This window comes from Mastigoproctus giganteus, chromosome 3 (assembly GCF_048544385.1).
Source record: "Mastigoproctus giganteus isolate SK-2022 chromosome 3, ASM4854438v1, whole genome shotgun sequence".
NCBI classification, from domain to species: domain Eukaryota; kingdom Metazoa; phylum Arthropoda; class Arachnida; order Uropygi; family Thelyphonidae; genus Mastigoproctus; species Mastigoproctus giganteus.
The window spans coordinates 180,100,223-180,115,706 of record NC_143577.1 but is presented as its reverse complement, the minus strand read 5'-3'; the positions used below and the strand labels follow the sequence as shown (position 1 = coordinate 180,115,706).

Below are 15,484 nucleotides of genomic sequence, written 5' to 3'. Positions count from 1 at the left end.
TAGCTCCATAAGGCACATGTAGCTCTTACAAGCTACATGTGGCTTATGGAGAACTACTGCTCTATTGTATGTAGAAATTTTCTATGCCTTAATCATCTGCAAGTTAGTCTTTTTAGTTAAATGAACAACCAAGTAAGTATAAATTATCTTTTAGAGATATAAAGTTAAATCTAACCAGATATACTGGATTTGAAATATCCTTAACAATTTAAGAAAATGTTTATAATTGATGTGAAAATTAATAATAATTGTAAGTTATGAAATTATTTACCCTGTTTATACTTTGCATAATATAAATTTCTTTGTAGGATATTAGCCTCCAGTATCAGATTTTTCCAGATGAAGTTTTAGGGTCAGGACAATTTGGAATTGTTTTAGGGGGTAAGCAGCTGTTAGAATATTAAATGAAGCCCTCTTTTCATTATTATTGTCAGCTAGTTTTTTAAACAGTGTCAATGAAATTTTATTTATTTATTATTATTTTTTTTACTTTTATTTTTCCTGCTTAACATCAGCTGTAATGAAGTCATCATAATTTTCAGTTCCCCTATGTTACTGTCATTATCTGAAAATTGGATCTCTATATATTGCATGGCAATTCCTCACTTCCTCTACCACCCAATGCAAAAATGAGAAGCAGCTGCATCCTTGCATAATTTTTATGAAGACATTTAGAGTAAATAAAACTTTCTCTCTCTCTCTCTCTCTCTCTCTCTCTCTCTCTCGCGCGCGCACACACACATCTAGAATTTGAAAATTCCAAAAAAACTTATATCTTCTCTACTTTCTCCTCTGTTAATCTTGATGGTTCTGTTGAATCATCAAAGAAAGATAAAACTGACAATAGCACTTTACTTTCCCCTCTATTTGTTGCATTTAAGAGCTTGCTAAATATTTGGCTCCTGGCAAAGAAATTAGTATTCTGAACAATCACTAAGCTGAGAGATCTCCATGTTGTTGTGATATTTTTTTTTTGTTTTTTTTTTCAATTGTTCTTAAAACCTGTGGTACAGAGTTAACTCCTTTTTGGTGTTTGTTATTTTATGCTATTTTTTTTTTTTTTCTATGAAAACCCCAAACACTAGAGGTATTAGAACCTATAGTACTTAGTACCATGCTCGGGTTGGAGGTTGATAAGATGAAAGAAGATATTTTTTGGCATTAGACTTGAACTTCTGTAAACTGCAATTTTCAGGAAATACATATGAAGGAAGTTGGTTCTGTGAGTTTGAAGTGGGACAGTAAATGGATGTTGGCTGGTGGCAGCACATGTTTGGACTCTTTTGAAAGAGAGAGCAGGAATTATAGAAGCCAATTCAGAAGAACAGTGCCCATGGAAGTATCTGTAGAAAAGGCATGCAGCAGAAACTATGCGAGATAGCGAGTGGAGAGACTCTGTTAGAGAGAGTTATTAATTAACCTAACTGCCCTCTTCTGAATGAAATCTAGAAACCTGAGAGAGGTTTTGGGGGCACTGCCCAGATGCGAGAACAATATTCCATGATAGGGCAGATATGCAATTTGTACAGAGTGAACAGCTGTTCAGAAGAAAAGTAACGCCAAGAGCGAAAGAAAAAGCAAGTTTTTTAGATGCAAAGGAAGCAATATTTGTAATGGGCTTGTGCCAAGAGAAATTAGAAGTCAGGGTAATCCCCAAAAGAGATATATCATTTTGTCTAGAAATCTGAGTGTCACTATAGGTAAGCATATGAGCAGAAGAATTGTTTTTTGCGAGAAATAAAACAAGACTGAGTTTTAGAAGGATTGAAATCAACTAAGTTGTCTTTGCCCCACTGGAGAATTACCTGGAGATTGGCATTTAAGGAATTGGTAGCGGATATTCGAGAAGTTGAAGCTGATTGAGCACGGCAAGGTTTCTCAAAATGGAAAGTGGAATGCAATGGGCTATCATTGGCAAAACTATGGATAGGGTTTCCAATCAATGGAAGAAGGTCATCAATATACAAGAGGAAAAGAGTGGGAGAAAGAACTGAACCTTGGGGGACACCGGCATTAGTGGAAGTAGTTAGAAGACAGAGAGCCATCTACCATCACCCTCAGTGGGCGATGAAACAGAAAACTGGATAACCAATTACAAAAAACAGTTGGTAAACCATAAGATGGAAGCTTGTTTAGAAGACCTTTATGCCAAACACCATCAAAAGCCTTTGAGAGAAGTTAACAGCAACTGCTTGTGTTTCCCTGAACTTTTCCATTGAATTTGTCCATAAATGGGTAGCGTAAGCCAGAATATTACCAGTGGATATTCTGGCTTACGGAATCCATACTGGCGATTGTTGATCAGACGGAAGGTTTTTAGATAGTTGAAGAGTTGGTGGTTAATTGATTTCTCCATTGCTTTAGAAAAAGTAGAAGTAATTGCAAAGGGACGAAAATTGGATGTGAGGATTTGTCACCCTTTTTAGGAACTGGCTAGATATGAGCAAATTTCCAAGTAGAAGGAAAAATGCCTTTGGAATAAGAAAGTGAAAAAAAAGCAACAAAGAACAGGAGTAAGTTCAGGCGCACAGGTTTTGAGAACAAGTGGAGAAATACCATTGGGACCTGGAGCTTTCTTACCATCAAGATTCGTCAAAATCCTTTGACATCTTTTTTGATGGATGACCACAGGAGGCATTGAATGGAGCTTGTTGGGAATGGTTGGAAGTGTTTTACCAAGATCGTTAATACATGAGTTGGAAGTAAAATGGGATACTTTATTATTATTATTATTATTATTATTATTATTAGCCCTATGGTGGAAGGAAGCCTGAGGCTTATTCTGCACCAACCAAAAAAAAAATTTTTCTGAGTTACCCTGAGAGAGAGGGGTAGAAAGGAATCACCAAGAAAGAGAAGAATGACGATATCCAGCTGAGGACCCTGGGTTTGCCAAGCCCACACACCAGATGTGAGCCCCTGGGGTAGCAGGTCAGCTATATCCTTGGCTGATGTGACAACAGAACCATCTGGTTTGGACAGAGATGGGAGCAGAGATGGGCAAAAGTTGTTGCCAATAGCTTTGGCAAGAGACCAGAATGCTCGGCTTCCATTAGGGCAAGAAACAAGTTTTCTACTCTTAGCCTGTTCAAAATCTAGTTTGGACTGATTAATAACTGCTTTACAATTGTTGTGAGCTTTGGTGTAGGCAGAAAATGAAACTGAAGAATTGGAAACAAGCCAATTACGATATGCAACATTTTTCTCTTGAACAGCCTTAGCATATTTATTGAAAAACCAAGGTTTAGATGAAGGACAAGATTATAAAGGATTCTATTCCTACAAGAATAATTTCACTGACACGATCTGAGCATACTTGTTATCAGAAGTTTAGAAACAGTAATCCGACCAAGGAAAAGAAGAAATGAAATCTGGCAGATCATCCCATTTTGCATTCTTGTAATGTCAAACAATACAAGGTTGGGAATAGCCATAAGATAAAGACTCCATTGAAGAAGAGACAATCACCAAGTTGTGATCTGAGGTGCCTAAAGTACCACTCACTTTGACCTCATACTTAGAAGGGTTGTTTGTGAGGAAAAAAAGATCAAGCATGTTGGCTGTATGGTTAGGATTGTCTGGTATTCTTGTAGGTAAATGAACAGTCTGTGAAAGTTCATTAGTAATTGCAAAAGCCTCAGCATCTCGACCAGCTGGGTCAGTGTGACTAGAAAACAGAAGCCAGCTGGAGTTGTGAACATTAAAATCACCAAGGAAAATTACCTCACTGTTAGGAAAGTTGGACTGGAGAAAGTCAAGTTACAAAGAGAGGAAGTCGAAGAGCTCCAAGTGATTAGTGGAGTTGGGAGAATGGTAGAGACAACAGATGAATTTGACACAATAAGGTAGAGAGATTTTAAGCCAGAGAAGATCGAAAAGAGGAGATTCCAAATTGCCAAGTCTCTGACAGGGAATATTGGAATAGACATATGCACAAGTACCACCTTTGAGGCAAAAGGAACCATACAGCGAATAATTTGGGCATCTGAGATGAGCAGTAGAGTCAACCGATAACTGAGATTCTGTCAGAAAAGTACATGGGATTTGGTAGACTGCAAATGGAAATGGACATCGTTGAGATTAAAATTGAGTTCATGTATATTTGTGAAACGAACAAGGAAGTGTTTGGGAGATTTAGATCTTTTCGCAGATAAGCTTACTCTATTAGTTTGACAATTCATGGTGTATTCAATAGTAAGAAAAAGTGTGGGGGGGACATGCCGTACGAAGTAATGAAATTTTTGGATATGGAGTACACATGGTAAGAATATACCCAGATCCTTGACATAACGTGGCCTCGACAATGCCCCCGCATACACACTACTCGAACTCCCTCCAGTCACTATCTGGCAGAGTAGAGGTAGCAAGATTATACATAGCTGATCCGGAAGCCTCCTAAAGAATTACCAATAGGTTCGGTCCAGTGTACCAACTAGCGACCGGCCTGTGAACACTGTTTTAGAGCTGTGCCCTCGAAATGTAAGGAAGATTGGATCTCACCATGATGTTCATTATAACCTCAAAAGTCATATGTCATACTGCATGATGGAAGAGATGGGGGAGGGTTGATCGGAACTTAGCTCTGGAGACTAAACATAGGTTCCACCACTTCAAGCCTCCAATAAGCAAAGTGGTGGTATTGCACCGGTTGATGAGAGTCATCTACCACCTAGTATTGCCTGGTAACACAGAGGGTCGGCATTCTTCCATGTGGCATGGGTGCCACACCTCAACTTCTGCATACGTTGGTTCACACCTGGGTGGTCACCCACAGTGTGCTTGTGCATGGAGGTTATACCCAGGATTGCTAACAGTCCCACCATAATGAAGTTGCAAGCAGAGGATTTGGCTGTCATAGACCATCCGGACTTCGCCGAAATTGGGTCCACTTGACTTGAATGTCATCCGAATATCAGTTCCATCAGCGTTTTAGACTCCCAGGTACCAAGTACAGCTTGTCTCTGGCATATCTGAGAGAATGTCTGTAACAACCTCAAGGATCAAAATTTTATTCACTGTTATTTAATTTTAATTCACTGTTATTTTTCTTTTTGCATGGAAGCATTTCATTTCTTTTAATTCATAATTCATATCCATTGAATTCCTAAAAGAGTAATAAATCACTCTTTTTGTTTACTTCTTGTTGTGCTTATCGTGATCCTTTACAAAGTAATGGAGATATCCCTCAGCCACTAACTCTTACACTGTTTTGAATTCTTTCATCTGATTAACAATTACTGTGTTGATTCCATCAATGCTGATTGACTAGCAATAATCCTGATTGTCATATTAAATGTTGAGAAAATCAATCACTCATTAAATGCATTATAAGCAAGCTTTCATCAAATGATCTATCTTCAAAATATTTTTTGTTATTGGGTAGCCACCTTAAATTTCTTCCCCATGTGACAGTTTATGGCTCTTTATTCTAGTTTGTCAAGTGCTGCTGCTGGGATTCCTCAACAATCTGTTATTTCTTCCATGCAGGGGTGTTCTTATGGTATGTGGTGTCCGGGTGCTAATTGCAATTTGTCGCCCTGGTGCCAATTGAAAACTGGTGCCCCCCCCCTTAAAATTTTCATGATATGTATATGTAAGTTTCAGGTTTTCAGGCACCCCTTGAACGTTTGCTCCCAGATGTGGTGCACCCCTTGCACCCTCGGGACGACCTGCCCCTGCCTCCATTTATATTAATGATCTGTATCTATATCTGCTGACCTGTATTTATTACTAATGTAAATTCCCCATTGGTTGGAAATCATCAGGAAAACTATGGTTGTGAAAACTATGGTTGTACAGTACAGTACATTCCACTTTCCAGTTTTGCGTATCCTGCTCTTTATTGGGCACTTCCGTAGCCAGGTGGGAAGGAGCAGCAGTGCCTAGCATGCGCTTCTTGATTAGACCCGGGTTCGAGCCCTCACCACCAAATACGGAGAATGCGGAAAGGTCAGGGAATGACCACTGCATATCCCGGAGCAATAGATGCTAATACTCCTAAAAACCAAATAACAAACAAACAACAACAACAACAACCTGCTCTTTACACACAACTGTCTTGCTGGTAACTTATTTTTTCTCATACGATTCCAGATGTTTATTTGTGTACTACAACTCGGGGGTATTTTATTCAGTTTACATGTGAGTAAGAATGCAATAAGAATACATACATTTGCAACAAGGTTTAATTCTAACAAAGTCTTGCACACATCTGAAGATGCAGGTTATCATGCTAATCTATATTGTGCCCCATACTTATCCTTCACTAGAGAGTGGCAGATCTGCATTGCACAGATATTCAGTGATGTTTGTCACAGGGTTTTGTTGGAACCACTGGAGGAGGGCAAAGTTTTCAGTGTCAGAAAATCATTTCTGATCATGTCTAGCTTGATGGCATGGTACATTATCTTGCTAGAAGACTGTATCATAGTCATGGAATAGCAGGACATAAACATATGTACCTTGTCAATAGTGATTGATGGCCTTAAGTCGACCACCATAAAATGTCTTTGCATACATATCAGAGAACTTAGGATAACTCAGAAAACCATTCCACAACCAGAATATCATTGCCACCAGCCTGCATTGTCTACACCAGTGGTTTTCAAAGGGTATGATACAAAATTTTTGATTTATGTTATTGCAAATAAAAGAAAATTTATAAATAATTTTGTATTATGTCACATTTTAAGGCAAAAGCCTCAAGTAGCATAGTGAGTTAACATGCTTACAAGTTAGTGCCAATGCATCAGATTTGCTCGCAGCTAACTACTTAATAATTATAAAATTGGCATCATTATGTATATCTCATATTGTGAATAAGTAACAATAGTCTTCTCCTATGGTGAAGAGTTACTTATTTGAGATAGTGCAATATCATGACAACTTGTTGTGAAGGTATTCACAATATGAGATATACATAATGATGCCAATTTTATAATTATTTATTAGTTAACTGCAAGCAGATCTGATGCATTTGCACTAACTTGTAAGCATGTTAACTCACTACGCAATTTGAGGCTTTTGCCCTAAAATGTGAAATAATTCAAATTACTACACACCATCAAGCATCTCTCATATTGTTGAGTTATACTTCGCAACTGCCTTGCCATCATTGCAACACCAGGGTGCCTGCCCACCCACCGAAATGGAGCCAATCAGCTCTGAAACAGTGCCGTCTAGGTGGTAGCATTCGCTGAGAATAAGTAACAGTAGTCTTCTCCTATGGTGAAGAGTTACTTATTCTAGGTAGTGCAATATCATGGCAACTCGTTGTGAAGGTATTCACAATATGAGATATACATAATGATGCCGATTTTATAATTATTTAGTAGTTAGCTGTGAGCAGATCTGATGCATTTGCACTAACTTGTAAGCATGTTAAATAATTTTGTTTAATATAAATTTTATTTACTTGGCATACAGAGTATGGGATAAGTATAATATTTGCAAAATAATCATCTGCCCTATTTTAACGGATCCCAGGGTTCAAAAAACCCATTTTTAGTTATGCTTCGGGGATGGTTATTTAGATATGTTTGTAGGAAATTATGCTTCACTGCTGGTTAAGTATCCTTGTGGTACCCACTGATTACTTTTTAAAAGGAAATAAAAGAGAAAAATGTTCAGTGTTTTAATGATACTTGTTTTTGCTAGTTAAACAGAAAATAAATGGCTTAAAATCAAAAATTTGAGTAATTAATGAGAAACATGCACTTGTCATTTCTTACACAAGTTTTTTGTGGAAGAAACAATAGCCAATAGACAACAAACACACCCACATTTCCTATTCATCTGAAAGAAGAAGTCTCTTTGGTTGAAAAGGTTAACAGCATGCTTACTACTCCTTCTGCTATTTCTGGGTAAACCTTCCTTTTTTAATATCCGAAACTTTAGTAGTTATAGTTCACCATATTTTAGTTGCAGGGTACAGTCCAAGTGAAGTTCTGCAAGTTGTTCTTGTTTCTCCATAGGTAGGTGGGTTGGGCTAAACAGCATGAGGATTGAATATCCAGTCATATTCATCGACAGCAAAAGAGGAAAAGTATTGTTTCATTTTATACTCAAGAGCTAATATATGATTAGAAATCAGCCTAGATGTCACTTCCGAACCATGCGGATCTGTTTATTTTCCACTTGTGATTTCCCTATTTAAGTTTTCTTAAGAAACCTTTGAGTTTATCATTTGAAGACAGCACATTTTCTTCTCTCCCTTGCATATTCACATTTAGGCTATTTAAATGGCTGAAAATATTAGTCAAATAGGAAAACTTCGTACATCACTCCTCATCATTTAACTGAGTGAAAAAGTTCAGGTTTTCGAGGGTAAATATATTTAACAGGTAATTTTTCAGTTCATAAAATCTTGCAAGAACCTTACCCCTTGATAATGAGCAAATATCAGTATGAAGTAGGAATAGCTACTCCAAAGTGTCATGGTGAGATCCTGCTTCCTAACACAGTTGTTTCAGAAGTCTTGTTTTAGAGACCTTGACTTTACCTAGTTGACCATTTTAATAACTGTGTTTTAAATTTGGCTGGAATAATGTTTGCCACCAGAGGTTCACGATGTATGAAGCAGTGCATTTAGCCTACATTCAGGGAATCTCGTTTTACTCTTAAAACAAATCCTTTTGACCTTTCAGTCATGCAGGTACACCATCTGGGCAAACAGAAAGACAGTTTTTCCTAGGCAGCCATTTTTCTTGATGGTGCTGGAGATAGAATTATATATATCTAATCCTGTTAATGTTAATTTAGTACATAAAAAGAATTGTTCAACAATCGAATCTTCCTCAGTAAATCTAATGTAAATCAGTAACTGGCATTTTGACTTGTTAGTTGACACATCGAGCTGTAACACAAATATTTGGCTGTCGCTCCCCTTTTCAGCTACATTTCTCTGAATGTCTTAAGACATGTTGTCATTCCCCAAAAAATAGTATAATTTTACATGAATATTTCTTTCTCAGTGCCATCACCTGACATCGATTTGACTATTTCTTTGCTGGCAGAGAAAATTAAATCCTCAGTTATGGTGTGAGACTGTATTTTCATTGCTGTTATTTTGGCAACTTTATATATCTGCTGCTTGTGCTTTTTCTGCAATAGTTGCTCTTTTTTCCATATATATATATATATATATATATATATATATATTATTCAGGCGCCTCCGTAGCCAGGTGGGAAGGAGCAGCAGTGTGTAGCACACGCTTCTTGATTAGACCGGGGTTCGAGCCCGTCACCACCAAATACGGAGCATGCGGAAAAGTCAGGGAATGACCACCGCATATCCTGGAGCAATATGGCCTTAGTTGCTAATGCTCCTAAAAAAAAACCAAATAACAATATTATTATTCTTTTGTATTATGATGGTTCAATTCGTATTTTATTTTTAATATTCTATTATAGTAGTTTTATTTAATTTCTTTCTAGCTTTTTCTGTTGTCCCAGTAGCTGTTTTAGCAATGCATGGGTACGAACAGAGTACCTATTATTATTCTTTTGTATTATCATTCTATTGTGGTTTAATTCGTCTTTGTTCATCATCTGCAAAAATTCATTGTGCAGGCAGATATGAACCTGTTCAAAAATTCCTGCCTAATTTATCTACCCTTTTAATAATTTAATAATTTGTCTAATCCTACTTTAAATTTATTCAAACTACCCACTTCTACAACACTAAATGGAAGTTTGTTCTAGAGTATAGAAATGAAAACCAACACGTGCTATCTTAGTCTTTATAGATACTTTTTGAGATCCACTGTACATAAAGACAAAGTTTAAATAACTATCTTGGTACTTACAGACTGTACCAAGGGACTACATTCCCTGTGTGGTTTGTATAAAACTTACACTGTTTATTTCTAGGGTATAGCAATGTAAACCAACATGTGCTATCTTAGTCTTTAGCATTAGTAGAGGCATATGATACAAGAAAGCAAGCTTATGCAGCATCAGCCAAAAAAAAAACACTTCCACTTCATCCCCCTCCATTGGTTCGAAATACCTGTCCAGCTGAGCCTTAAATTTATTTAGGCTATCAACTTCCACAACAGATGGAAGTCTGTTCCACCAACCAACTACCTGCTGGCTAAAGGCAAATTTCTGCACATCTGTCTTTCCTCAATTTGAATTTATGCCCTCTCAGGTGATTATTCTGAGCAAGAGGAAGAATCCCATCGGCACTGAGCATGCTCAAACCATTCAAGGCTTTATACACCTCTATCAGATCACCTCGCCGGTGCCTAGTCTCCAAACACTGTAATTTTCAAAACTTAAGCCTTTCTTCATAAGAGCAACCCTTTGTTCCATTCACTAATCTTGTTGCCCTTCTCTGTACTCGTTCCAGCAGCCCTACATCCTTCTTGAAAAGTACCAATGTAGTACCAATTATACTCTTACAATAGTAATTATATATAGGCAGAAAAAGAGCAAAGAAACAAATAATAACAAAGACAGAAGTGGAAAATGCATCGTACATGTCAAAAAATTTATTAGAAAAATATTAAGTACAGGACAAATATAGCCAGAATTATAAGCCAAATAAATAATAAATTTAGACCAGTGTCGAAGAGAAAAATGCAGAGGCCAAAAAAATGTGAAATATCACTAAAATGACATAATAAACCAACCACAAAAGAAAATAGATATAAGACAAACAACAAGGAACAATAATAGTGTCATCCAAAAAAAGATAAGGATGCCAGAAAGAGTAATGCCATCTGTGATATGCTGTTAGGAGGGGGGGGGATGTTGAGTTGGTCATCCACTTTTTTATTCCTTCCCATGAAGATACATTGAATAGTCTTGTTGCAAAGTGTTCTAAACTATTTAAATTTATTTATTTGATTTACACATGCCCATAATGTGATTAGTGATAAATTTATGATTGAATTTATTATTAAGCTCATATGGGTAAAGTGTTTTAAATTTTAACATATAGAGTTCCTCGTGTCTACCCTGCATTTTCCATTTCCACTTCAGTCTTCGTTATTGTTTATTCTCTCTTTTTCTGCTTTTTTTTTTATATTGATTCTGTATATGCTTACACAGCCACTTACATTGTGGTTATTTTATTCTTTTTCCTTTTCTTCTTTCTCCTAACCTATTATTTTTATAGTTTTATTTTTAATGGGTGTAGTGTGCTAGTTACTTTGTACTGCTCATACTGCCCTCTATAATATTTCTATAATTTGTTTTTATTTTCTAATATCAACTTTATTCTTTCTTTTTGGCAGTAGTCTGGTCCAGTGGTGAGTGCTTAAGCTTTTCTGTTAATACTGTTACTGCATTAGGGTATCCATGATGTGATTTTATTGCTTTGGCAGGCTGCCATTTTAATTAATGTCTATCTCCATCTTTTGCTGTAATTTGCATTACATTCGAAATGCAGTACTGTTTATGGCTGTTGTATCCACCCCCCCCCCTCTCTGACATGATTGGATGCAACGGTCGTCTGTTATTGTTCCTTGTTGTTTGTCTTATATCTGTTTTCTTTTGTGGTTGGTTTATTGTGTCATTTTAGTGATATTTCACTTTTTTTTGGCCTCTGCAGTCTCTCTTCGGCGGCAGTCTAAATTTATGATTTATTTGGCTTATAATTCTATATGTATTTGTCCCGTATTTAATATTTTTCTAATAAATTTTTTTGGCACATATTCCTATCACACATCTTCCATTTATACTTCTGTCTTCATTATTATTTAATTGTTTCTTCCCCCTTTTTACATTTTTCCCCTTTTTTCTTTTTTTTTTATATTAATTCTGTATTTTACACGACATGTTATTGGATATTGCTTACGAAGAAAAGGAATAAAAGAACAGTAAAAAAAATAATAAAGTAGAAAGTTAAAGAAAGTGAGAGAAACATGTAGAGTGAAGATAATTAATAGATAATGAATAAAAATATGCATAATGAAAATACATAATGACATAAAATTGGATCAAATGAGAATGTTGCTTTACAACTTACAAAAATGGCCTCTCGTTGGGCCAATGGCCAGAATTGCAAGGAAAATTACATCTTGTCTTCGTTTCTGATGTAAACCACAAGTCAATGGATAAAAATATAAACAGAAATGAAAATGAGAATAAAATTTAGTTACCAATATAAGTAAATATTATGGGAGGTGTAAAATAGAAATTACTAGAATTAAAAGGGAGATTTTTTTAGAAAATTGCTTGTGAACTTTACAGTTGAAACAGTGAAGATGCAAAATTAAAACTGGAAATAATAATAACTGAAATTTATAGAGACATATAACATTTTAGCCTAATACTATTTAAAGTAGATTTGAAAATGTAATTAAAAGTGAATAGCCTACAGAAGAGTAAAGGAATATGGGAGCAATGACTTGAATATATAGAGATATTAGAAATATAGCAATGCAGACTGATAATAACTGGAAATGAAATTTTGACCAATGAGGTTATACATAGGAAAAGTTGTAAACAACAGCTTGCAGTAAAAATTAAATAAAATTAAATTAAATATAAATAAAACAATGAGATATGACAAATAAAGCAATGAGATATGAAAGTATAAGTCTGAAAAAAAAAAAGACACAGCAATATTAAATATATATATGCTATAATAAGGAATCAAAAAATAGAAATGTAAATAATAACAAATTTTATCAGAAAATATGAGAGTTAAAGTAAACAATGATATTACATATAGGGGCTTAAGGCAGAAGAACATGTAATTGAGCTATGTAATTAAAGAACATTGATGATAGATGAAACGGTGTGAAGCACCATTTCACTGTACCATGGATAATCTAACCAGTCTGGTTAAATTATACATGGTACAAAAAAACCAAGCATCTAATCATGCTTGCCTTTTTTTCACAGATAGATCAAACTTTATAGTTTTTTTAGATGCTTCTTTCTTTGAAATGTTTATTTGTATAATGTTTCAATTTAACTTTCTCTCAACAGAGTTTTCTTGTACTGTTTCATGAACTCTGTAATAAACTCTTTGCACATTTTTGACACTAATAATGATTCAGGTTAGCACTTTCTGACAGCTGAGGAAAGAATTTCACCATTAATTACTAATCCAAATCTGACAGAAATTTAATATGAAGAGAGTACATTATGATGAATATATACCATGAAACCAAGAACCAGTGCAGCATTTAATACCTTTCCATTTATTATTATTATTATTATTATTAGCCATATGGTACAAGGAAGCCTGAGGCTTATGCTGCACCAGCCAAAAAAAAAAAAAAAATTCCCGAGTTACCCCCCTGTGTGTGTGTGTGTGTGTGTGTGTGTGTGTGTGTGTGTGTGTGTGTGTGTGTGTGTGTGTGTGTGTGTGTGTGTGTGAGAGAGAGAGAGAGAGAGAGAGAGAGAGAGAGAGAGAGAGAGAGAGAGAGAGAGATAGAGAAGAATGATGATATCCAGCTCATCACCCTGGGTTTGCCAAGCCCATACTCACCAGATGTGAGCCCCCGGGGTTACTAATAGTTGGGCTGAGTCACAAGAATTGAATATCAAATTGATGCATTTGATGGGTAAATATATAAAAATTATTGTAATTTAATTTTCTCTCATTAAATTTTTCTTTCCAACCTTTGTATTTTTATATATAAGTAGAGTGCATTTAGAACTGATTACTGGAAAAAAAAATTTACTATCCAAAATACTCTTGGTCCCAGTTGTTTTGGATAAGTGGAATTCTATTGTAACTTGTTTCAAATACCAATGTATTTACTTTAACTGCTGGGAAGTGGACAAGGCCATTTGTTTAGGAGCATTTTTCCCTCAGCAATAAATTGACATTTATTATTTTATCAAAAGAGACATAGGCCCAATAATGACACCATGGCTCCTCACTCCAAAACCTTCCATTAGTCTATGGTCGATCCTTGGACCATAAAATAATGCCAGGCATTAGTTGGGATGATTACTAGCTTGTGGATAGCTGCATGACCATGATAATTGATGGCATTCAGCATCCTGAACTGTACTGGTGCTGACATGTCCGAATCAGCTCACTTAAGGCTTGTGTATGCTGTGACAACATTGACCTGCTCTCCAAATAGATGATTGTTTTCAGGGATCTCATGTCATATTCCATTAGCTTCAGAGGTTTCGGGGTCATTTCATTGAGGTTTTCATTGTTATTTGATGATTGAAATGGGCTAGTGCTGAAACCACTAGTCCATTTCATTTTGCAGATCACATCACCACTTGTTAACCTAGGCATCCTCAGTGCCATTGAAATTTCACATACAGACTGATTGCTTATGTGATACCCTACCATCATTCTGTGCTGAAATTATGTTAGCTTCTTCACTCTTGCCATCTTGCATTCACAGTCATACTACTGCCCCCTAGAAGGCAGGCACCTCCGTAGCCAGGTGGGAAGGAGCAGCAGTGCGTAGCACATGCTTCTTGATTAGACCGGGGTTCGAGTCCGTCACCACCAAATACGGAGGGTGCGGAAAGGTCAGGGAATGACCACCGCATATCCCGGAGCAATATAGTCTTAGTTGCTAATGCTCCTAAAAACCAAACAACAACAACAACCTAGAAGGCCTCTGAGCATATTTATAGTTGTGTCTGACACATGGTGCTTGGGTAAGGTGTGACCATCGCTGATCAACTCGTATTCTTCAGCTAGAACCTTACAGAAACAGCAGCAGCTTCAGTTGACTTCTAACAGCACTAATACTGTAGTTGCAAAAGTACATTCTCCTTATACTGACTGTATCTAGCCACAGAGTTATTCCATTGTTCCATTGTGATTAAAAAAGGCATATTGCAGCACAATTGTCTTCACAAATGGTCAAAGCCAAGAAAATCAACTGGATGCCTCCTTACAAACATGACACAATGAAGGCAGAAGTCATGGAAACTTGTCAAACAGCTTCATGTAATTAGTTTTAAAAAAATTCAACATAAATATATTATTTATTATATTAGTTGCAAATAATTTAAATTCATAGTTATTGAATATCTTTAATCTAGATGGAGCCATAGAGCAGCTCTTGCAACAAAACAAAAATTTCTCTGTTAACTTTTTTTTCTGTAAATCTTTTCACTTAACTATGAACTTTGGACTCATTGCTTCTTGGCGTCCCTGCAAGAAGCAAGGAGTCCCTGTGTAGCAATTTCAGTTTGATAACATAAAGGAGTGTGTTCTGAAATAAACTTGGGAGGAAAGCAGCAATTTTCTTTTCAAATTCATTTCATGGTTTTTTTTTAGTTTTAAGTTGTTGCTATTTGTTATAAAAATATCATTATTGTTGTAAAGCATCTGTCCATACTCTGTATTTACATAATAGACAGCACATCATAATCATCATCATCATCATCCATTTTCAATCCACTGCAGGACAAAGGCCTCTCCAGCAACTTTCCAGTTCCTTCTGTTTTGAGCACTGGCCATCCATTATTACCCACAAACTCGTGAATTTTATCTACCCATCTCCACCTTTGACAGCACATAGCAGCAGAATTTTGGGAGGGA

At 36.1% G+C, this 15,484-nt stretch overlaps 1 protein-coding gene across 1 annotated transcript in view; it reads left to right on the top strand.

Moving 5' to 3' along the window:
• Positions 1-15,484, top strand: part of LOC150088444 (serine/threonine-protein kinase D3-like) — a 550,939-nt gene that overhangs the window by 365,722 nt on the left and 169,733 nt on the right. Inside the window, exon 14 of the mRNA XM_090370161.1 lies at positions 309-381. Coding sequence (XP_090226287.1) covers positions 309-381 — 73 coding nt within the window. The remainder of the gene's footprint in view (positions 1-308; positions 382-15,484) is intronic.